The sequence below is a fragment of the Enoplosus armatus genome, chromosome 4 (assembly GCF_043641665.1).
Source record: "Enoplosus armatus isolate fEnoArm2 chromosome 4, fEnoArm2.hap1, whole genome shotgun sequence".
In the NCBI taxonomy this organism is placed as follows: Eukaryota; Metazoa; Chordata; class Actinopteri; order Centrarchiformes; family Enoplosidae; genus Enoplosus; species Enoplosus armatus.
The window spans coordinates 18197583-18219744 of record NC_092183.1 but is presented as its reverse complement, the minus strand read 5'-3'; the positions used below and the strand labels follow the sequence as shown (position 1 = coordinate 18219744).

General features: G+C 42.3%; 3 protein-coding genes across 3 annotated transcripts; 1 reads left to right on the top strand and 2 right to left on the bottom strand.

The window, feature by feature from the left end:
• Positions 1–1195: 1195 nt before the first annotated feature.
• Positions 1196–6637, bottom strand: LOC139283887 (dynamin-1-like protein). The gene is made up of 16 exons (XM_070903956.1): positions 6536–6637; positions 6175–6316; positions 5589–5635; positions 5417–5488; positions 5234–5320; positions 4895–5057; positions 4273–4393; positions 3808–4146; positions 3243–3363; positions 2965–3120; positions 2783–2872; positions 2580–2678; positions 2268–2384; positions 2070–2179; positions 1789–1948; positions 1196–1663 (listed from the first exon to the last, which is right to left on the bottom strand). The coding sequence occupies exons 1-16, from the start codon at positions 6635–6637 to the stop codon at positions 1607–1609; spliced, it is 1983 nt and encodes a 660-aa protein (XP_070760057.1). The 3' UTR covers positions 1196–1606.
• Positions 6638–7688: 1051 nt separating this feature from the next.
• ubl4a (ubiquitin like 4A) lies at positions 7689–11348 on the bottom strand. The gene is made up of 4 exons (XM_070904682.1): positions 11180–11348; positions 9987–10092; positions 9631–9854; positions 7689–8310 (listed from the first exon to the last, which is right to left on the bottom strand). The coding sequence occupies exons 1-4, from the start codon at positions 11225–11227 to the stop codon at positions 8203–8205; spliced, it is 486 nt and encodes a 161-aa protein (XP_070760783.1). The 5' UTR covers positions 11228–11348; the 3' UTR covers positions 7689–8202.
• A 726-nt stretch (positions 11349–12074) lies between these two features.
• Positions 12075–20055, top strand: prkg1l (protein kinase cGMP-dependent 1, like). The gene is given in 22 exon segments (XM_070904211.1): positions 12075–12122; positions 12124–12279; positions 12281–12382; positions 13440–13632; positions 13734–13857; positions 13945–14111; positions 14712–14825; positions 16351–16456; positions 16692–16755; positions 17084–17161; positions 17359–17444; positions 17601–17666; positions 17764–17841; positions 17938–18034; positions 18149–18288; positions 18394–18483; positions 18706–18847; positions 18947–19110; positions 19207–19329; positions 19622–19684; positions 19779–19845; positions 19972–20055. Coding segments are annotated over 22 exon segments (2352 nt in total).
• Positions 20056–22162: the final 2107 nt, after the last annotated feature.

Here is a 22162-nt window from a genome sequence, read left to right as displayed (position 1 = left end):
AACACACACACATGCAGACTTACGCAGGGCTTTCAGAAAGACAGACTGACAGGATGTTGTTGTGTTCGCTCCCTGATGACACAGACGACGTCAGAAGAGTTACTGTCTGGTGGTCCCGTTAAGGCAGGTCTTCCAGAAAAAGCCTCATTTCTTTTAGGATAACAATTTGTCTTGGCTAAGAGAGGAGATTCACATTAATCGCTATAGCACTTGGGGGAGGAATCTGCCCGAACAACAACCTAAGTCGGGAACAGATGGAAAAAGATGAATCATTTTTCAGATCAAGCGATATTACACAACAAAATGATTGTTGGCACCGAAGGAAACGGCTCTGGCTAACTTAAGATGCAAGTTCACGGATGGGAATGCAAAAAAAACTGCATGCAGGAGGTATCCGCATACTGAGGCTCCTATACTTGAGGCAGTATCCTTACTACTGGTCAGGAACAATGACAGGGAACTATCTTATCTCTCCGTACTATTAATGGCAGAAACCAGAGAAGTCCTACCATCATAAAAGAGTGGAGAAACATATCAAATGCAGATGCTTCTGTGCACCAGTGTATGAAGTATGTATGAGTATGAAAATCATGTGAATATATTGCTACAGCCTTTACGGTCACCAGATTTCAACCAAGCTGAACACATATGGAAGATTTTGGTCTAACGTCAAACACAATACACTGCACCACCATCTCCATAAGATATAAACTTCTATCTTCAAATCTATTTAGTGGTGTCTGGGACTGCCTCTGACGCTATACGTCTGTGTATGTTGGTAATGTCTGGTCCTTGTTTATGACCACACACAACACTAGAAGGTCAGTGCAACAGTTAACAATATAAATGGGCTGATATGTAAATCTGACTGTGGAAAATAAACCTGATATTGATTAGCACTAGCGAGCTGGAAAAACAATCTGGATTCATCCTGTAATTTCTGCAAATGACTGTAGCCCGTCTGAGGTGTTGCATTGCAGTCAGCGTTGACTGAGTTGAATTTTCACTTAATTTCCATCTCTGGTGAGCGCTCCAACAAAGGGAACACATCTAAGCTAACACAGCAACATAGCTAACATAATTGTAGCACCTGCTAAAGGGGCTCAGAGGGAGCCCAGTATTGGAAAGTGTGAAATTGTACAGTGTGAACACATTTTGATCAAAAAAACAAAAACAAAAAAAAACACCCTTGAGAACAACTTAAATTCTCCACAGATACTTTACATCATTTTACATTTACAGGAACAATCTTAAGAACCAACAAACATTTTGTCACAAAAAGATGCAAAAAGATTTTGTTCGCGGCTTTGTCGTTCTTATTTCAACTTCGCAGTAACACTTTTGGCCTGAGTGTTTAATTAATTTCCGTCACTACACAATGTTCACAGTGAAAAGCAACAGCCCCCGTGTATTGGTCAGGGCGACAGCTGACAGGAGATCTAAATGTGCTATGGTCATTGGTCCATGAGAAAACTGTGGTACTGCCACACATAGACAAACACACACACTCTCACACACACACAGTCGCTCTCTGTGCTGTAAACTCACATACACTCTCATACTCTCAAAGCTGTCCTATGACAAGGGATTGGTTCGTTTCCTTTGGCTACCACAGATGGGTCTCCCGGATCTCAGAGATGATGTTGTTGGCTTTTTTGAGTGCCTGAGAAAGAAAAAGAAAGAGGGTAGTTAAATCACTGGCCTTAAAATAGAAAGAAAAAGAGAAAGGACTTGCTTTAATTGATGTTCAGAACCTTTTCAGAGAACAAAAGCATCAGCCAGTTTTACCTCAAGCATTTGAGCAACCTCGGTCCGCTGCTGTGCCGTGTCCTGTGACTCAATGAGCAGCTCCTGCAGCAGTCGCTGTTTGTAAAGCTGACCCACCAGCTCACTCTGCAGATGCTCTTTCACAAAGTTCACCAGGAAGTGCATCACTGTCTTCGGCACACTGCGGACACAGCCCCGAGACAAAGTTAGAAAATCAGCATTAACAACAACGACCGAACTCACCAACAGAAAAAGAAGGGGAAATGGGGAGAGAATGTGCTCTGGACTAGTTCCAGCCGAACCTGTCTTGGATGCTTTTGCGGACAATGAGGAAGTAGCACTTGATGAGGCGCTGGATGACCTCGCAGTCCCTCTGCTCCCTCGCACTCAGCTTGCGGGATACGGGCACCGCCTGGCAGAGAGGGACAAAGTAAAATGTTGACAGTCTGCAATGTATTCACTGCTAAGTGTTTTGTCCTACTGCTAATCCCACCACTCACGGTGTCCAGGAGGTTAATGGCCTGGCCTTTGCTGGGGCTGCCAAAACCTGCAGCCGGGGCTTTTTCTTCCGCAACCTTCTCGTTCTTCCAGCGCTTCCCTCCATCAAGGGCCTCTGCCTGACAACAAGAAATCCGGGGAAGTCAGAGGGTCAAAGCAATTTTGGCTGAGCCTGAAATTCCACTACAAGCTTTGAAAGGGGCTGTACTGTTTGGATGTGAAACATAATGGTTAAGGCTTTACAGAACACAACCTCTGCTGTTTACACAGAATACATGATAAACGAGAACCTGCTGTAAGAGACAAATAACTACCTGCTGACTGTTGACAGATGCTGAGACTTGCGCTGCATCCGTGAAGTCTGGATGCTTTGTGTTGATGTAGGCAAGCTCTATTGCTACTAAATTGTGTACCTAAAAGGAAAAAAGCAGAAAAAATATCTCAGGCAATTAATAGGACTTGACTGTTAGTTATTATAATTAGGATGAAAGATCATTTTAGCTAAGCTGTGGATTACCATGTCATTAGTAATCGGCAAGCGCTTCCTCAGTAATCCAGTCACCACTTCCACAATGGAGTCGTGCAGTTTGGGGAATCGCAGAAGCTCCTTGCAAACACAAAGACATACTTTCTTAACGTGGCGTTGTCATAACTAATGCTCCTCTGTTTCAGGAAGTCAATCAACATCTTTTGGCTAACCTGTGTGCTAAAGGAGGAGCAGTGCTGGATGATCCTCTGCAGCTCTTCATGGACCAGCTCTACACAGCGCAGACTGGGCTCCTCCAGCCGCTTAATTTGCCGCTTCACCAATAATTCAAAGGACACCTCGGGCACAAAAAGCGCTGGCCGCGGACCCTGCAGGGCAAATCACACACACATACCAGCTCTACTGTTTACCTGCTATTCCTTCCAATGCGAGAGCTTGACTAGAATTTGAATTAAACAAATTACACGAATAGAAGTCAGGAGAAGCTCACCGTAGCGTTACGGATGGCAGTGAGGATATCAAGCTCAGTCAGTCCTCCCAGCGGGTCGATGGACTGCAAAGTGCGGCCAAAGGTCTCATGGAATATGTAACAGATCCGAGCACCCCCACAGCTGCAGAAGAGATGGGTTCAGCTGTGACACCAATGCTGTTTCTCAGTGCTGTGTGTCAGCAATGTTAATTGCACCAAAATTAAATGCAGTCAACCAAAAAAAAAGGGTCAATATTTGCTCACTACATATTTACATGAATTAATTGCCTTGTGGTAAGAGAGCTGTAGAGATGAAGGTGCCAACAGAAGATGCTGATAGCACTTCAATTTACAATGACATTACCCCAAGGACATTACGCTCATGACATACGTTGTGAACCAATGCCAACCAAAGTAAAATGCTGAGCTGTGCAACAAAAGTGCTAAATTAGATGATTTGAGATTAGATGAAATTAGATGAGAAAATTTGAGACAATTCACTAAAACATGAAACAAACGCTGCTTTCATCACAAAATCCTTTGCTATTCAACAAAGATCCTGCTGCTGTAGAGGGGTCGGACTCACAGCTCCGAGGTCTGGATGTATCTGGCTGTTCCCTCGATGGTGTTGCAGTAATCGCTGGCGAACTTGGTGACAATCTGCAACAGGGTGGCACTGTGGTCTTCTACTGGCTGGCCATAGCTGTTGAGCCGTGTCTGGTACTGGGCGCTCAGCACAGTCACTCGGGTTTTGAGGTCTGGCAGGCAGTCCCGGATGTGGTGCATGAGCAGCCTGCTGAGAGTTTTGGCCAGATAGCGTGAGCCAGCGCGGGAGGCGAGCGATGGGTAGTGGCGCTGCAGGAAGGCCTGCTCATCCCTCATTGAGTCCTCCAGGCTCTTCTGGGTGTTGATGTCATGCTGGCTCCTAGGAAGACCACCAATTAGGGAGAGAGTAGCCAGATGATCGGGGTAACAAGGATATGAACCACTTTCTTAAAAACATTACATAGCTAGAACAAAATAAAACAATCAACAATGTATTATTGCAAACCTGTTAACCACCCCGATAATCCCAAGCTTGACTGGAATGACTCTACCCAGAAGGACCTCTAGAGCATCAGTCCCTGCATCCATCAGGTCCAGCTTACTGACCACCAGCAGTGTTCGACGACCTAACAGACACACAAACACAGAGATCTTTGATTATATTTTCAAGGACAGTTAACAGTCCTCCCAATTTAGTTTTTCATCATTTATATTGAGAAAGACAGGAGGAGAGCGTACAGTAGAACATCATAGAAGAAAACAAGCAAACAAGTCTCTGATGGGACAGGAGCGAAGCCAGCAGGGGAACATTTGGATACAGATACAGATATCCTCACTGGCACACTATCAAAGTGTAATACAATTCTCATCATCTATCAATCTATTCTTCAGAGTGCACCATGACAGCAACATTCATTTTCTAAGCAACAGTTTACTGTCAGAATGCTGTTAACAGTGAAGACTGGCGGGTCCAATAGCCTGAAATGACATGAGTATAATGTGTTCTTCATGCACATTTAATAATTTATAATGCATTTCTACTTGAAGCATCTTATGTAATAAGCACCAATGGAGAGAAAAGAAAATTGAAATGAAATCTGAGTAGAGGCGCCTGTGTGATTTCCTACCATCTGGATCAACCTCACGAGCCAATTTCAGTGCATCAGAGGTGGCCAAGTCAGAGTTGGCAGGGGACACTGCGAGGATGAGGGAGTTTGGATTGGAGATGAAGGACAAGATCATCTCTTGTACTTGAGCCTCAATGTCCTCTGGCTGATCCCCAACAGGAACCTGAGGCAACAACAATGAGCAGCCAGCGTTACTGTAAGCACAGCACAGATGGGGTGCTGCTGTGAATCATTGATGATTGCAGATATGCAATGCAATCAGCATTAATCATGATCCAGTGCCATTATGTTTGTACACATGAAAAAACATCAACATCCTTGTCAAGTGGCTGTTTTTACCTTTGTAATTCCAGGTAAATCAACCAGGGTGAGATTAAGGACTTTGGGAGAGAAAATTTTCAAATGTATGGACTCAGGACTGATTCCCTGGAGGGGATGGAAAAAAGGAAAGAAAATAATCAATGCAGTGTAAAAAGCTAAATTCAAGGCATCACTGAGTTTATATCAAAGCTTTCTTTTCACCTTGTTGTCACCTGAACTGCGTTCAGTCTCTGCTTCAATTTCCTTGCGAATTTCCTGAAAATCTGTGAAGATCTATCAAAAAATGTGAGAGAATGATGTATCAACTAAACACAGCACATAATACAGGACAAAGGCTGCTTGCACATCCTTTAAATATTTCACATAAATGTACCTGGTTCTTGCAGTGCAGGAATGTACCCCATTCTTCAGCTTTGACGCCTGAGCAAACATAGAAGAGTACGTGGTAAGTCATTTTACAGAGATGCAGTTAAATTTACGGTTTGGGGAGAAAGAATGACAATTGAAAAGATTACAAATGGACTTATATCATGCTTGACAATGAAGATCACAATGAACAAAATGTATGAAGGAGGTTCACAGAAGAAATGACGAGACTAAACAAAGTTCATGCAGACCAAATATACAGAGACCTGGGTAGCTGTTTTGGGCATTTTGATTTACCCCATTCCCTGAAAAAGTAGTGAATAAGAAGGGGAAGAAAGACTGCATGTTAGCAAAGAGAGACCAAGGCTCTACAAGGAGTAGCTAGCAGTTCAAACAGTGAGTGAAAGCGCCATGCCTAAGTGCTAATCACACATAAACTACTTCAAGCAGACTCAATGCCTAGACAGAAACAACAAACCTGCTGTCCTACTTTAATATGCTGATATTCAGTATATCGTAACTTGTACCAAAATGATTGTGCGTTTTCAAAACAACTCCCCTATTATTTAAAATAGGAATACAAGTGTAGGTACCACTCTCGATCTTCAGTCTCTCCTGCAGAGGGGCAACATTAACCAGTTGCAACACGAGGGGCCGTCTTGTGACTATTCCTGATCCCCGAGGCAAGAAGTCCCGTCCAACCAGGCTCTCCAACACAGAGCTCTTTCCACTGCTCTGGAAACAGGCACATAATGAGAGTAATTCAGCCACGTTTCTAGCAGCCCTGACACAGTCAGTTTCTCTCAGTGTGCACTGCAGACACATTAACAATACATATTCAATGTGTGATCAAATCACAAACTCAAACTGAAGCAGTGAAGTTCAAGCAGGGGTTACAGTTAATGTTTTAGTTTAAAATTAAACTTTCTTCATTGTGTTTTTTTCTTGGCTGACCTGAGATCCAACCACAACGATCTGAGGCAGCTGTATGACCTCTGCACCCACTGTGAGAAAGACCTCCTGCAGCCGGTTGATGGTGGGAATTAGAGTCTCCATCCTTCCAACAGACTGGGCAAGCTTACTATAAGGATGAAACAGAACAAACGTGAACAGACATAAAGAAGGTACAGCAAAGTAACTCAGGTGACGTTAAATCATGCTGAAACTAGAATAACTCTGAACAAACACTACGTAGGAAAATGATAATCCCAAAACCCCTTGAGAATTAAGGTGGCTGCAATTCTCTGCAAAAACATAACACTGTGTTAAATGAATGCGAATGCAAATGTAAAAAATAAATAAGCTAGTTATTCCGCTGGCAAGACACCATTGCTTTGCCAGAGGTACAAGTGGTCCTGATGAGAGGGGGTGTAACGTTAACGTTAACGCCCAAGCATCAGTTAGACCACTGTGTCGAATCCTCCCAGATCACAAACCAAAGTAGGATTTCAAGTTGAAAACCGGCAATTCATTCAATCACGGCAATGACCAAACGTCTAAGTTACATGACAACAAATAATGTAGCAGCACAAGCCGAAAGGCTCGGCATTATCAGCTAAGGTTAGCTGGCTAAAGCTAATTGGTAACTGCAGGAAGTCAAATAGATGTGCTAACGCTAGTTTAGCCGCTGGAACAACCGATGCTACATGATGACCTTACCGATGTTCAGCAGATAATATCCCTCCCTCCTTATCCAACGTGTCGGCCCTTCATACTCTGTAGAAAAAAGGCGAGCATCAAAAACATCGCATTTTACAGAATTGTTATCCAAAATAAGCAGCAAAATGTATAACCGTCGTTTACGCCGTAGGCGGTACCAGTATTACTCTTCGTCAACTTGATTGGTCATAAAATATGACTCATGAGCATTTCCGGAAGCTGATTGGTCGACACGTAAAGACGCTCTGTTTGTTCCCGCCTTGTAATGTCCCTCTTCCCTCTTGTCATTTTATTTAACCACTTCTACTTTTTATGCTGAACATTGCAAAAAACGCTTCCCAGTCAACTTGTATTATTCTTTTAGACTTTTTAACTTAACATAAAATATCAGTACACAACAGGAAACATCACCACTAGTCTTTTTTTCTGTGTTTTAATGTATGTATATATAAACATTATATTTACAAATCATACAATGAACATCACTTAGTTATGGAATAAAACATGTATTACCTTCTCATGGATGGTTAACAGAAAACACTCAATCCAACACAGACATTACTAACAAATACCCTCCAGTAGAGGTCCATGTCCCCCTGGGAGTTTTAGCAGCCAGAGATCATGCTCAACCAACAGCATAAATGGACTCCTTTGTATTCAAATATTATGTGATCAGGTCTTGTGTCATTACTGCAACATCAATGACTAGGACCAATTCAAAGTGGCTTATACTTTTCTTATCCAAGTCTTTTGGTTGTGGATAAGAAAGCCCTATTGCTGAGATAATCAACAGTCCGTGCTATCTGTGTTCACTCAGCCACTGATTAGGCTTCCAGTGGGGGCTCTCTGCAAGAAAACTGATAGTATATTTTCCATTCCTCACACTCTAAACACTGTATGCACCCCCAAGCACTGAGCACCTCTCAAAAGACAATCACAATAAGGAACTTCCAGCTAGGCAGTTAGTCCATGTATGAGGTGTCCATGCCCTCGCCGTCAGGGTGAAGCAGTCTTCCCGCCAAGCGCTCAATGTCGTCAAGACTAAGTTGTCGAAGTGAACGTTCATAGTCCTTGAAGAAAAACAGACAAAGACCAAGTTAAAAATATTCTACTTAATCTATTTTAACCAGATCATGTGTTTGGTGATATTGCTCTATTTTTAATGAAGCATGGGATTTCTCCTTTTCAAGTAATTTGTTTTGTCTACAGTAATGCAGACCTGAAGCCAAACCACATCATTTGGAAGCTACAAATGCCAACAAAAGATAAGTATTTCAGAAATGTAGGGTAATGTAAAATGGACACAGCACAGTCATGTTAACCAACCCATCGAGTGTGTGATGCGTTAGTTATGTGCTAATTTAGGTGCTCGGTCCTCTAGCCTGCAGCTTCTTCACAAATGAGCACATCTAGTCTCCCAGAGACATCAACAGGAGGCCCTCACCAACATAGTAAGTAAAAGACTTCTAAATGTATCACCAGAAAGTTGCCATGAAACGGCCAAATTGTAAACTACTGTCAAATTGGGACACATTTCAAGATAAGTGAGTTTACAGTAAAAGTTGTGAGGTTTTAATATATCCCTATAACTTCCATTTACAGGGCAGACAAATAAACAATATCTATTCACAGTGAAGGTAATTAGGAGTTTTGACATTGATAAACGGAAGAAAAATGTAAACTCAAAATGAAAACAAATCAATACAATACAATACATTAAGTACTTGCAGTGCTTATAAGGACAAAACGTGCCGTTTATGCCTGGGTTTCATTATTGAGACCTTCAGGGGCTTTTACATTTATCTAGTGCTGTGATAACACCTGAATTAAAATATCTGGTTAAAATTAGATGATCATTTCCCAATTGTATGAGTTGACCATGCATGCCTTAATGTTCTATTAAACAACTGACGACCACACAATGGATTGTGGGATACAGAGGGCTTCAAAGGATAAACTGCTTGTGTCTTCCATTTTTAGGCAAAGAAGGGTGCATTTCTTGGCCATATTTGGGGGAAACTTGACCTGTTAAGTTCTGTTCAGACTTTGGAGGATCCAGTTCCTAAATTTAAAGGCATCATTTATACTTACAGAACGAAAGGCAAAAGATCAGATGTCAGTTGAAAAAATGTCAAAATGTCAGGAATTATCACATTATTATATTTTGCCCTCATCCCCACATTATTATTAAAAACACACATAGTTGGGCCAAGAGCCTTTAAATTGGCATTTGATACTTAGTTGTTTAACTTTCTAGCCTCCACTCCTGAAAACACAAGATTTAACAACTTAGAAAATGTAAATATCCATGTCAAAATGGATTAGCAAAAATTTGATTGCGTTGATCTCAGATTACAATGCATGGCAGCAAGCATGTTGAATTTAAATACCTTAATAAGCTGTTCATGGACTTTTGCTGCATCTGCTGGACTAAAGTGTCTAGCAAGGATAGTGGACACAGTCTGCCACACTCTTCCCTGTGAGCTGATGCTGCTGCTGCTGCTGCTGCTGCTGGCTGCTGTCCCTGACGCTCCAGTCCTCTCCCCCACTGGACGGATTACCAGATTCAATTTAGCCTCTGGCCCAATGGAGTAATCACTCAGTCTGTGCTCATCTGAGGAAAGCAATATAGTATGCAATCGTCATAAATGTAAACACTGGATTCAGGTACAAAACTGATTGGTGGACCATGCAATTACAGTTCTGCACAAAAGGTTATGAAACACTAGACTGTTGAAAAATCTACCTGCAAGCGCTTTCCCTTTATAGAGCAACCGCTGCTGGTTTGCTGGTATGTTGAGACGTTCAGAAACAAGTTCCTTCACTGTGGAGACCTTTTCGTCTTCAGTCACCTGGAAGATCAACAATGTGGTGAAGTAGTCACACTACACAATCAAAATACATTTGGTAAGCATTCCCTCTATCTGCTTAAACGGAGAGTATTCAAATTGCCGAAGAGTGTAGCCAATCTGAAATTCTTACTTTGCGTCAACTTTACATAAAATCAACAATTAATGAGGAATTCACACTCACAAGTGACAAATGCACCTCTACTGAGGTAAATGGCCTCTTTAGCATTGATAGTTGACGCAGTTTGAAATAATAGGGTTTATAGCCACTTCTCTTCTGCTGAATATAAAATTTAGTCCAGTATTTGAGGGACTTCCCCATTTCATACACATATCATCAAATGCTCTAGATTACCTGTGCTAGGCATCAATATAGTTATTTTAAATCAGCTACACAGAAAATCTCAGACTAACGCAGTAGCATATTGATCATATTAAAAACTATAGTGGTCCATACACTCACATACTATGCTGATAAAGTTAATGCGCTTATATATTCGGTCTGGTGTAACCCCAGTTTGTGCCTCATACAGTAGCGTTATTATCTTTACATATGAGAGGCACAAACTGGCGCTAGGTCTGGCCTACAGTGGGCAAATAACGTCACAGATTGCTGAGAGTACACGGATTTCTTCAAGTATTTGCCTAGTGACTTCCCTTTCCTACAAGAACTACCAAATAAGGACTTACAGAGCTCCTGCTCAACACTGCTGTGTTTGCAGGTGGTAACGTAGAGGAGAGAATTAGCAGCAGAAGGTCTGATTACATTACGGTTAACTAGGCTGCCGTTACGTTACGTTACTTTCTGAAATATGTGGCTAGCAAGCTAGCTAGAGTAACGTCGGTTCATAACTGAGCAGCATGTGACTGTACAATAGCTCCATTTAAGCTATACACCGTGTGGCGTTTCATAACCTCACTTTCAGACTCAAGCTTCATATGAGCGGTTGCTTCACTGAAATGCAATTTTTTCGACCGCTGTCGGCTAATCAGCTAGCTTGCCTATAATGGCTATCTAATGTTGCGAATTCAGCTAGCGGTTAGGTAGATAACAAATAGCAGTTAGCTAACTCGGCGGTGCTTAACTTACCTGCACGCTGCATTCTTTTCCTTGAAGCGGTTTCACGGTAAGGATCATTTTCGAAGATAGCCTGAACAAAACACAACCACACAACAAGACCTTCAAATGTTCAGCGACAAAATATTCCCTAATAACGTTACTTTGCTAGCTCAAGATAGCCACAGGGATTCCTCTCTTGTCAACGGCCCATCTTCTTCTCCGGCAGAGGCGGGCTGCTGCTGCTTCTCTCATGTGACACTACCGCCACTCACTGGCTGGAGTGTGTTATGGCTGCTGGTGGCTGCTCTCTGTGGAGGATAATTCACCCAAAATTAGGCTAAACATTAAAGGGAAAAGGAAGATGAAGGAAAAAGACGAACCTGCTTGGAGTTTGGAATAAAAAAAGTGACAAAGAGCAACCTTTAAAAACATATAATTACAATCTAGTCATTAATATTACGAATTCTACATTGTAGCCTGTTTGTCTTTGTGAAGCATTTATGCAGCGTAAAAATTATTACATGAAATTGACTTAGGCTGTCTGTCTATATCTTTGCTTGGGTCCTGTTGAACAAAGCTATGGACCTGTGTCTTAATTTTCCTCCAAATGATTTACAACTATTTACATTAACGATTAATCAGCCAGCCATCATTGTGACTATTACTAATCATCGTTTCAAAATGTTTTAATATGAAAATACAACAATAGGTTTGTTTCAGGCCACCTCAAAAAACACTACAATTGTTGTCCTAACACCATTTAAGCATTATCCTTTTCCTGCTGTACGCGTTTACATTAAATGAAACATCTCCGTGAAAGTGTAAAGGTGCTGTGTGCAGGTACAATGGAAAGCTCTGATCAGTGCACACGGCCAGCCTTTAGTCTCTTTCACATGCGCCAAATATGTGGGGAATTAAATGATTGATGTTCACCGCTCAGTTTGCCGGAGACCCACCTCTCCCCAGGGCTCGGAAAATACCCCAAAGACCCTCTGACCCAATTGGGATCCAGTCCATGCATTTCTCATTCCAGCCTCCGCTGTCTTGGTCATGTGATTGCCTGCTGTCTGTGCCCAGCCCCGGCCAGCCCCGAGCAAGAAAGGAGCATCTTTCACTTGGGCGGGTACAGAAGGAGATCTGCACCTGTCGGATGGACCGTCTGCTGCCAAACAGGGACAAACCAATTCGGGACAAGTGAGAAAGACCTCCACAACGCCAGACAGGCTTCAGGTGGTGAGTGATCTATGTGTGTGTGTGTGTGTGTGTGTGTGATGTGAGATACAGTACGACGTTGTGTTTTGCAGGACAGCATGCATCTGTGTTTACAAACAGTCTATTTCTGTTGTTAGATTTTACCAACTCATTCCTGTAGGCTACTACAAAGGCTATTAAGAGTGCGTATGGCTCCGGGCGCGCCTGCGACCCAAACGAAAAAAAAAGAAAATTCGTATTATATCTCTGCAGAGATACAAAGTGTGTGTGACTTAATAAAGAGTCTATAATGATCTCATCTTGATAAGAGTGGTTTTATCTCTGTGACGTTACTATGGCACCGCTACTTTCTTATCCTTTATTGTGTGTCCTTGAAAAATATTTTCATTTTTCTTAGGGTGAAAGAAAAACATAGACATATACAGCATGAGCATACTGTGCCTATAGTGCATTTGCACATGTACGCTACCCTTCAAAACCAAATGAAGTGCTGCCTAAGTGCTGCAAGCTCACAGAGCAAAGAGATTTATAAGTCTTCTTTTTCATTGCATTGGAAACTGTGTCATTGAATTGTACTGGACCATGTTTTTTTCCTCTTCAGCCTGTTGAAAAGGAATGTCATCAAACAAGTTTAGTCAAGCCTAATATTAATTGTTCTGTCTATCTATCTATCTATCTATCTATCTATCTATCTATCTATCTTTGTGTCTATATGTCTATCTATTTGCTTACCTGCCTGCTTGTATTGCTGTCTGTTTATATCAAGTAAGTATGGGGACAAGAAGCAAACTCTCCTGTGTGTTCTAATCCAAGTAGAAACCATTATATCTCATTGATTCCCCATTTATATTATTAATATTAATAATACCAATCACAGGAAGAGGTGAATTAGAGTAGCGCTGTCAAGCTTTGAGTAAACTGAGACTGTAGCTGAAAAAGAGGACTAAGTGCAACTCAATCAGACAGAAATTGCACATTTAGTGTATTTGGACCCACTCTATATACCACGTACACTATGTGCATGTTTGCGTAGAGAAAGAGATATATTTTGCTGTGTTTTGTCACCTGGTGTTTGCAGGTAATGGGTACACTTCGGGACCTCCAATTTGCCCTGCAGCTAAAGATTGAGGAGCTTCGCCAGAGGGACACACTAATAGATGAGTTGGAGCTGGAGTTGGATACAAAGGATGAACTCATTCGGAGACTGCAGGAAGAACTGGATCGCTACAGAGCCACTGTCTCCCTCCCTGGACCCTCTGCAGCCAGTGCAGGTATAGTGTACACAACATGGTGCTTTCATGTGTCATATTTTAAAGCATCAACAGGTAGCCTTAAACCTGACTTACTGCGTTGGGTTTTTTTTTCCCTGTAGCTTGCTCAGCGCAAATTGAGGACAAACAGAGAGCCAAAAGGAAAACAGTAATTTCTGAGCCCTTCTCCCTGGACCCGGTGACTCTCGCCATGGTTTCACACAGAAGCTGTGACAAAAGCCAGGAGTAAGACAAAGAAAAACACTGTAGCCTATGACACTGCATTCAAGGCGTTTAATGACTTACATCAGTATCCCACCTTCATGCCCTCAGGTCTCAGAGGCTGATTCAGGCAGCATTTTTGAGAAATGACTTGTTGAAGAACCTTGACGAAGGAGAAATCAAGGCCATCACGGCCTGTATGTACCCCACCACCATCAATCAAGGCTGCTATGTCATTCAGGAGGGGACCAACGGGGCTCAGGCTTATGTTTTAGAAGGTAAATCATTCTCTTCTTACAATCGCTAACATTAATCATGCTTGAGGACATTTATTAACATTTCCTGGAGATGACAGGTGCTTAAGAGCAGTCCGACAAAACGATTCGTTTTTTTTATCATATCTTTGTGTATCAGTTGTGTCACTGCTGGCTCATAATTTGATTAGATAGTAATTTGACACCTCTCTCAAGCACAGTGAGAATTGCATGTTTGAGCATGAAAAGAGGCACTTAGGGGAATGACAAGTGACCCACATTGATGTTTTGTGTTGAAATGTCAACATGATACAGAAGGCAGCAGAAAAGAGGTTCTGCTTCGCCCTGGTTGCAGAGTTCATCTGTGATTGTCCGCAGGAATCTTGGCTGCATATGTAATGTGACAGCTAATGGGGAGTCGCTATTCTCCTCGTGTCATCCTAACCAGTGAGAAGTGGTGGCCTCGTTTGGCTGAAGGATGATATCTGTTGTTTGTACACTATGTCTCAGACGGCTGAAGGCTCTCGACAGTCTCCCTACATTTCCTGACAGTAAAACACATGCACATAACGGTTCTACCATGTACGTGCTATGTTTCCTCACTGACTGTGTGTTTATTAACAGAAGGGAGGCTGGATGTGACAAAAGACGGACTGAAGCTTCTCACAATTGAGCCAGAAGACATGTTTGGAGAGCTGGCTCTCCTCTACAACTGCTCCCACAGCTTCTCTGTCTCAGGTATCAAAGCATTGTGTTGCCTTCTCGCTTTATTTTGATGAAGCTGGAGATAAAGATATCACTGGAGGAGGAACGCTGGTGGAGTTTCACTGTAATTAATTATGATATGGTGGGGATATAAATAATTCTTGTTTAAGAGAATATCACAAGCTGGCGGATTTCTGGCAGTGGTCTTGGACAGAAGACGTCTGTTGAATTTAAAATCAAAGGCCTTTTGAGATCGTAGACAACGCTACGGCTTCAAACAGTTTTCTCAGAGATGTGGGGAATTTAAAACATTTTCTTCTTTACTCTAGATAGCCCAGCTGTCTGACTGCCTCATCTCCTCCCTGCAATCCAACATGCATGTACTGAGTTTTCTTTACAGATAACATTTTCACAAATAGTTAGTATTCAATTCACTCTTCTCGAGGTTGGATCACAACCAATCATATATACATTTCTGGTGTGAGAATTTGTGATGTTCTTTAGAAAATACAAAGTGTGCTGTCATTTCCTTCCAGCGTCTGATCACAGAGTGCTGTGGGAAAACCTTCTCAGCCATCGCCTCGTGCACATGACCTGGTTTCACAAATAAATAGGCTTGCGAAACAGCCTGGATCAGTTTAAATAGAAAAAAATCACTTTATTTGCCTTGTTTGGTCCCTAAGCATCTCATTCTCCTTTTTTATAACTGCTTTCTTTGTCTTGCGAACAGTCAGCCTTACCAATCTACTGTTCTTTACTATGTGTCTGTTGTCCTTTGTTCCATGTCCATTTCTGCCAGTCCTTCTCTTGGATCTGTTCAGGGCCCACTGTATTTATCTCCTTCCTGACCTGAAATTACTTTTTCTTTTTCCATTGTTGCCATCTGAGACCATCAATGAGGCGTGTGCTCATATGGTCTCTTTCATTGTGTCAGTGATAAAGGTGCAGGTGAAAACGAGGGCTTCATCATCAGGTCATGGAAGTTCAGGGTGGCGAAGGACATACTGCAGAAAATCCTCCTTTGAGAGCAATGTTTCACTTATCAAAAATATCCTGCACAGCACTCGGATCCAAATAAAGCCCTCAATTGTGTGTCACATGGTGCTAAAGTGAAAACCGACGGGGTGAATCCAAAAGGGGGAAGTGAGATATCAGGGCTGCACCATATCATCAGATGGTGGATCTTATTAGACTGTCTGGAGGATGTCTACTTCCGTTTGCAGGGAACTTCAGTGAACCAATCAATATGGGTCATTATTAATTTACAACGGCCTCTTTCAATCTCTATTATAAAGAAAGAGGGTAATAACAGTAAAGGAAATAAGATAAGATTTATATTAAAAGTCTGTGTAAGGAAAATAAGCACACATTTCTTTTTATTCTACACGATGAACATTTCTAATAGAGTCCTGGCCTGCTGTGGCACATCCACATCCATCACGAGCTACATACGCCTGTGAGAGCTGTTTCCATACTTGCTTTCTTGATTGTGTTTCCACCTGAGCTCCTGTGTGTCAAACCTTGATCACTTCTTCTGCCTCCGTCTGTTGATCTGCAGCACAAGCAGACAGCAAGCTGTGGGTTATTGACCGCAAGAGCTACCAGACCATACTTATGCAGAGCGGTCTCAACAGCCTTTCTCATTCAATGGAGCTGCTTAGCAGGTGAGCATTACACCGGTACACTTGGTTTGACATGGAGCGGGCCAGAAACCTCCAACACAATATCACCAGGGTTGTGTTATTTGTCACCACAATGCTGCACTCAGGCCTGACCAAAATATCAACATTCCTATGATGTGTTTCTGACTCTGGCACCAGGCAAATTCAATCAAACCCTTTTCAAAGCTGTTATCGTGGACGATGTGTTAGTGTGCTCTGTCTACCTGTGTGTCTGCAGCGTTCCCTTCCTGCAGTCGTTGCCAGAGGATGTCATCATGAAAATGTCTGATCTCATGGAGGAGGTACAGATTAAGCACTTCAAATCTGAGGCGCAGTGTTGTGTAACCGTCTCTCGTTCTTCAAACAGAATCCATCCAGGAGATTATGTGTGCACCCGGACGGAACGCATGTAAACATGATTGTTTACAGGCGGTCCCTTTGTATTTTCTATTTTCAGCTCTCCTTGTGGTACATTAGTTAACAAGCAGGTGCTCTGATAGAATGAGAGTGAATCCTTCATTGTTAACAGCCCTCATCTTCATATCTGTAAGAGAGCTGGTTCTTGTTGTTACTCTCTTTTTAAATGATTTTCCACAGTTTGCTCCTCCGTCTGTCCCTTACGTTCCACAGACACACTACGCTGAAGGTGACTACATCATTCGACAAGGGGCCACAGGAGACACTTTTTATGTCATTAGCAAAGGCCAGGTAAAGTTCCATGCTCTCTGCCTGCTGCACAGATGAAATGAGGCCTTCAGATAAAAAGATTTAGATTGTGGAGGACAAAATGTCAGCGCAGCTTTAGAAATTGTATTATGATGGTGATAATTGACTTTGGCGCTTTTCATTGCTGCTTTCCACCATTACCATCTTTTTCATTACTTTTCTCGCTTTGGATTTGCCAGGTGAAAGTGACAGAAGAGAAGCGAGGCCACGAGGAGCAGACAGTCCTCTCTGAGAGACAGTGGTTTGGAGAAAAAGCTTTGTGGGGGTAAGGAGGAAATAATGCACTCTCAGAAGAGCTTTTTATGAAAACTGTCATTTGTGCCAACACGATGTCAGTGGCTTTCTTTTTTATATATATATATATTGTGTGCTTTGCATTGTTAACATTATGATTTTCTTATGATACTCTCTCTGTCTTTAGAGAGGATGTTCGGACTGTGAATGTGATCGCTGCTGGTGAAGTTACATGCTCGGTCATAGACAGAGAGTAAGTGGACACACAATTCACTGCATGGAAAATGTAACTCTCAGGTTGGTCATAAATGGATTATACCGAGATTTGGGGAATATTCTCTGTGTTTCAGGACCTTCAAGGACATCATCGGTGGGTTGGTATTTGACTGCAGTCATGAGGTGCAGAAAAGCCATGAATCCAGAAGCGGGTGAGGAGCATTACAACGCTGTTTCCTACAACAGTTACATGTAATTTGCATTTATAGAAGAAGGTACAAACTCACCTCTGTTTTCCTTGTGAGCAGGTCAGACATGGATCCTGAACTCCTCTCATCTGCCACCTTAAGTGATTTCCAGATGATTTGCACTCTAGCAGTTGGAGAGTTTGGTCACGTAGACCTGGTGAGGGCTGATCTTATAGCGGCTCACACACAATGACACAGCTCCCCCCGTGCTGCTGCCTTCTCGGGATTCCATGTTTCTATAATGTAATCTATTGATTTCCGCGTCCGTAAGGTGCAACTAAAGAGCAACATCAAGTGTGTTTTCGCCATGAGGGTCCTTAAGAAGAAGCTGATCCTCAACAACGGTCAGCGAGAGCACATCCTGAGGGAAGGGCGCATCCTGATGGAGACTCATTGTCCCTTCATAGTCAGGTGTCTGTTCTTCAACAGTTATCTAATTGGGATTGTTTTGATTACATAATATGTTAATGATTAAAAAAGATCTTTAACGTTTTGCTATATTTGTATCCATCACAGGCTCCATAAAACCTTTAGAGACACTGAGTGCCTGTACATTTTGACAGAAGCTTGTCTTGGTGGGGATTTATGGAGTCTACTCAAAGATAAGTAAGTATTTTTGGACGAAAGAAAATTAAGATGCAAGGCACTTTTTGTCATCATACTGATAAAATATTTACAGTGCTACCTCTGTGTTTTTAGCTGAGCTTTCATCACAATGCAATGTTAAGACTGACCAGGGTTTGATGTCTTGCTTCTGTCTACCTCACACATTTGTTGTGTTCGCTGTGATGCTTAAATCAGAACTTCTACATAACTGTTTCATTTCAGAGGATGTTTGGACGAATGCAGCACCAGATTCTACACAGCTTGTGCTGTTGAGGCCTTGACCTTTCTTCACTGTCGCGGTGTCATCTACAGAGACGTCAAGCCTGAAAATGTTGTTCTGGATGAGCATGGTTATGCCAAATTGGTACTGTAATTGGTTACAAACTTAAGTCCACATTTTGAGTAGTCCGTTGAATTTTTACCAAAGGTGACTGTAAATGTTACTGAGATCTGCCTTTTGTAGATCGGCTCCAGATGTCTAAAGAAGGTGGAGGTGGGCCAGAAAACCTGGACATTCTGCGGTACGCTGGGATACATGGCCCCTGAAATCATCTTAAACAAAGGCCACAGTACATCTGCAGACTTCTGGTCACTGGGCGTTTTTGTGTTTGACCTTCTGAGTGGTGGGTAAGTTTTACAGTTTAGTGCAGGGTCCACTTTTTAAGCACGTTTCTCCAGTTGTAGACTGAAGTGATGGTGACAGGCTCATGTTTTCCCCTCCAGACTCCCATTCAGCGGCTCTGACCCGACGAAGATTCTCACTGCAACCATTCGTGGCATCGATCAGATCCACTTCCCAAAAACCATCAGCAAAAGTGCCTCCAGTCTCATAAAGAAGCTGTGCAGGTGTTGTAAATATGACCCACTAGACACCATGAATCAAAATGTGAAAGCTAATGTTTTCTAGTTATTTTATGGTGCTTTTTCAGACATAAAAACACCCTCCACCCACCCACCGTTATGTATTATATTATATTTCCCCTCTTCCAGCACCAGCAAGCACAAACAGCAAACTAAGAAATGCTGCAGGTGTAGTGAACACGACCTCTGCTGTGACACCACCACTTGAATGACAGAATCTGATTATTAATTCATAGTTTATTTATTTGTGTGTTCTTGTTTGCTTACCATCACCAAGGAGCAATCCCTCAGAGAGACTGGGCAGTCAGAGAAATGGGGCCAAGGACATTCAGAAGCACAAGTAAGATGACAGGTTTATTACACAGGAGAGAAAACACTGAGCCTTGGGCTTGGAAACACGGTTTTATAGGTTGTGATGCTCTGTTTTTATTCAGATGGTTTGAAGGATTTAACTGGGACGGACTTTGTAAAGGCACATTAAACTCTCCGGCTATTCCCAAAGTAAGACACGATCAGTTCAGCTTATTTATTGTTTTGTGATAATCTTGTTGCAGTGAATAGATCTACTGTACATGTCCGGGGGACTTTTGTTTTTTCATTTTTTTTTCGTGTCACACTGTCTTTCAGGTTAAGCACCCTGTGGACAGCAGTGCACGTGGTCATTACACCGAGGGCTCAGTGGAGCTGTGCACAAACTGGGATGATTTCTGACAGATCAGCTGTGAACTGGACAAAGACAATACTTCATCACTTTCAGGTTTAGTCCTCAGAAATGATTCACTGCCCTCAGTCTTAGTGCCATCTAGAAGTAATTATATTTTCAGACAAAAAAGTTATTTTCCACAGTATCAGCAACCACAGATACTGTTTGATAAATGAACCATGCTGCCTACTGTGTTGATCTCAGACTGTTTTTGATGTAAAATTGTGATATAATATAAATTTATGAACAGAGTTCAGTGATGTCGCTGCTGTGAATGTAACCCAATAAACAAACAGGCTGCTGTCTTTTCCTTCCTCTTAAATCTGCAATCTCTCCGTCAATTTCACCTTTTATGGGGGATTCAGTTCTGTCATTGTTTGATCTCTCCCCAAAATGCACGAACGTAATTAAGAAGTGACGTCAGAGCCGGTCCAGTCTTGCAGAACAGCGTCAAGCCACATAAAGGCAGAAAGAAGAGTACAGGAAGTTGTGCGATTTTAACTACAAAATAAAGTAACTGATTCGATGCATTTTGTGGCTCGATAAAAGGATGCTTCATTGACAGGTGTGATTGATTGACTTATAGTAAACAGTAAATGACGAAACAGAGTAACTGCTAAAAGAGGAAAACAAAAAAAAGACATACTTTGCTATTAATAGTTTGTTTAGATACATTGTTTTTCTAAGTTTTCCATTATATTCTCAATTAAGTCTTATAAAGTATTCTCATTGGAATAAAAATCAATTATAAATATTTAAAAAAAAAAATCATTATTCTCTCTGTAAATTATCTGTATGGGTGAACATTCCCGCGTTTTCTATCGAACTTCACGAGGATGCGAACAACGCTTCCATCATTCGAGGTTTTATTTTGAAGGTTTTGAGCGGAAATACAGGTGCTTTGTCTCCAGCTTGACGTGAGGACAGATGATCTGCTGCTGAAGTTGTAACTTTGGAGCGCAATCCGAGGAGACACTGGAGGCCTGCGTTAGGTACGTCCCGTTTGGTCTTTCTTCGTTTCTTTCGTTGTTGTCCGGTTTGTGTTTCTCTCTCAGCTCGGCGCACAAACACACCGAAACCGCGAAACTCTTCGATTCCGACCTAACTACAAGAAAAGTGAGTTTCCAGGCCACCGAGCTGGGAGCTTGTTGAAGTCTTTGGAGAACTGTGAAGATGAATCAACCTGTTAACAAACTGTTGCATAAAGTTTGAAAGTATTCCGTTTTGATGCGGGCCTCGCGGCGGCGCAGTTCTTGGTGATGCTGCATTCAAAACACGTTTAATGCGGTGATTTCTTAACAACAGCGCCTACTCTATATGAGATTGTTTCATGTGCATTGTTCCTTACTCGACTGAAGCTTTGACTTACATTGGCTTCGTGGTGCTTTCCCTCTGCTGTAGCATTTGTAGAAGTGCTTCATAGTGCAGAGATCTGAAGTTTTATAGATATTTGTTTGCAGTGTAAATTCTCCAAGTGAGCCGGGGTGCACATATGTGTAGCTGTTATGTGAAGCACACTGCTGTGGTATTCTGTCTGATCCCAGCTGGAGATGATTATGGTTGGAGAGTGTTTCAGCCCTCTGACATTCTTTTCTCAAGTCACACTCGGTGGCCATGTCCTCATCTCCTGCCTGCTGCTGGGTGTGTATGTGTTGCATCTTTCTCTACCTGCATGTCTAGATATTCTGGGTCATGCAACATGTTTAAAGTTGTCCACATGGCCAGAGGCCAGCCCTCCTGAGTGTCTGACAGTGACACTGTGCAGTGTGGCAGCTGAGGTTTGTGAGGATCTGCCCTGGCGCACGACAACACGCTCACTGGTTGAGAAGTGAGCTGTGGGGTGGCAGTGAAATGTGGAAGATGACCCTCGCATGGTGATGTTTGAACCTGGTGCTGCTTAGTTACATGAGAGCGAAGACTTCAGGCTGCTGGAGAGAAAATGAATAAGTGTTTGCTTTCTTGTCTGTGAGAATCCTGATTGGTTTCAAGTGAATTGGAAAGTGAAGGTGTATTCTCTCTCTCTCTCTCTCTCTCTCTGTGCTTCCTGTATTCTTCACCTCCTCCACAAGAACAACTTCATTGTGACCAAGTGTGTGTCTGTGTTCCTCATGCTTC

Excerpts from the sequence above, each read along its gene's own strand:
- LOC139283887 (XM_070903956.1), bottom strand. The coding sequence starts at position 6,637 with ATGGAGACTCTAATTCCCACCATCAACCGGCTGCAGGAGGTCTTTCTC. Across the intron at positions 5,321-5,416 it reads GCAGTTCAGGTGACAACAAG|GGAATCAGTCCTGAGTCCAT; the intron begins GTGAAAAGAAAG and ends CATCCCCTCCAG. Across the intron at positions 3,364-3,807 it reads TACATCCAGACCTCGGAGCT|CTGTGGGGGTGCTCGGATCT; the intron begins GTGAGTCCGACC and ends TCTCTTCTGCAG.
- ubl4a (XM_070904682.1), bottom strand. The coding sequence starts at position 11,227 with ATGATCCTTACCGTGAAACCGCTTCAAGGAAAAGAATGCAGCGTGCAG. Across the intron at positions 10,093-11,179 it reads GAAAAGAATGCAGCGTGCAG|GTGACTGAAGACGAAAAGGT; the intron begins GTAAGTTAAGCA and ends TTGATCTTCCAG. Across the intron at positions 8,311-9,630 it reads TCCATGAACAGCTTATTAAG|GACTATGAACGTTCACTTCG; the intron begins GTATTTAAATTC and ends TTTTTCTTCAAG.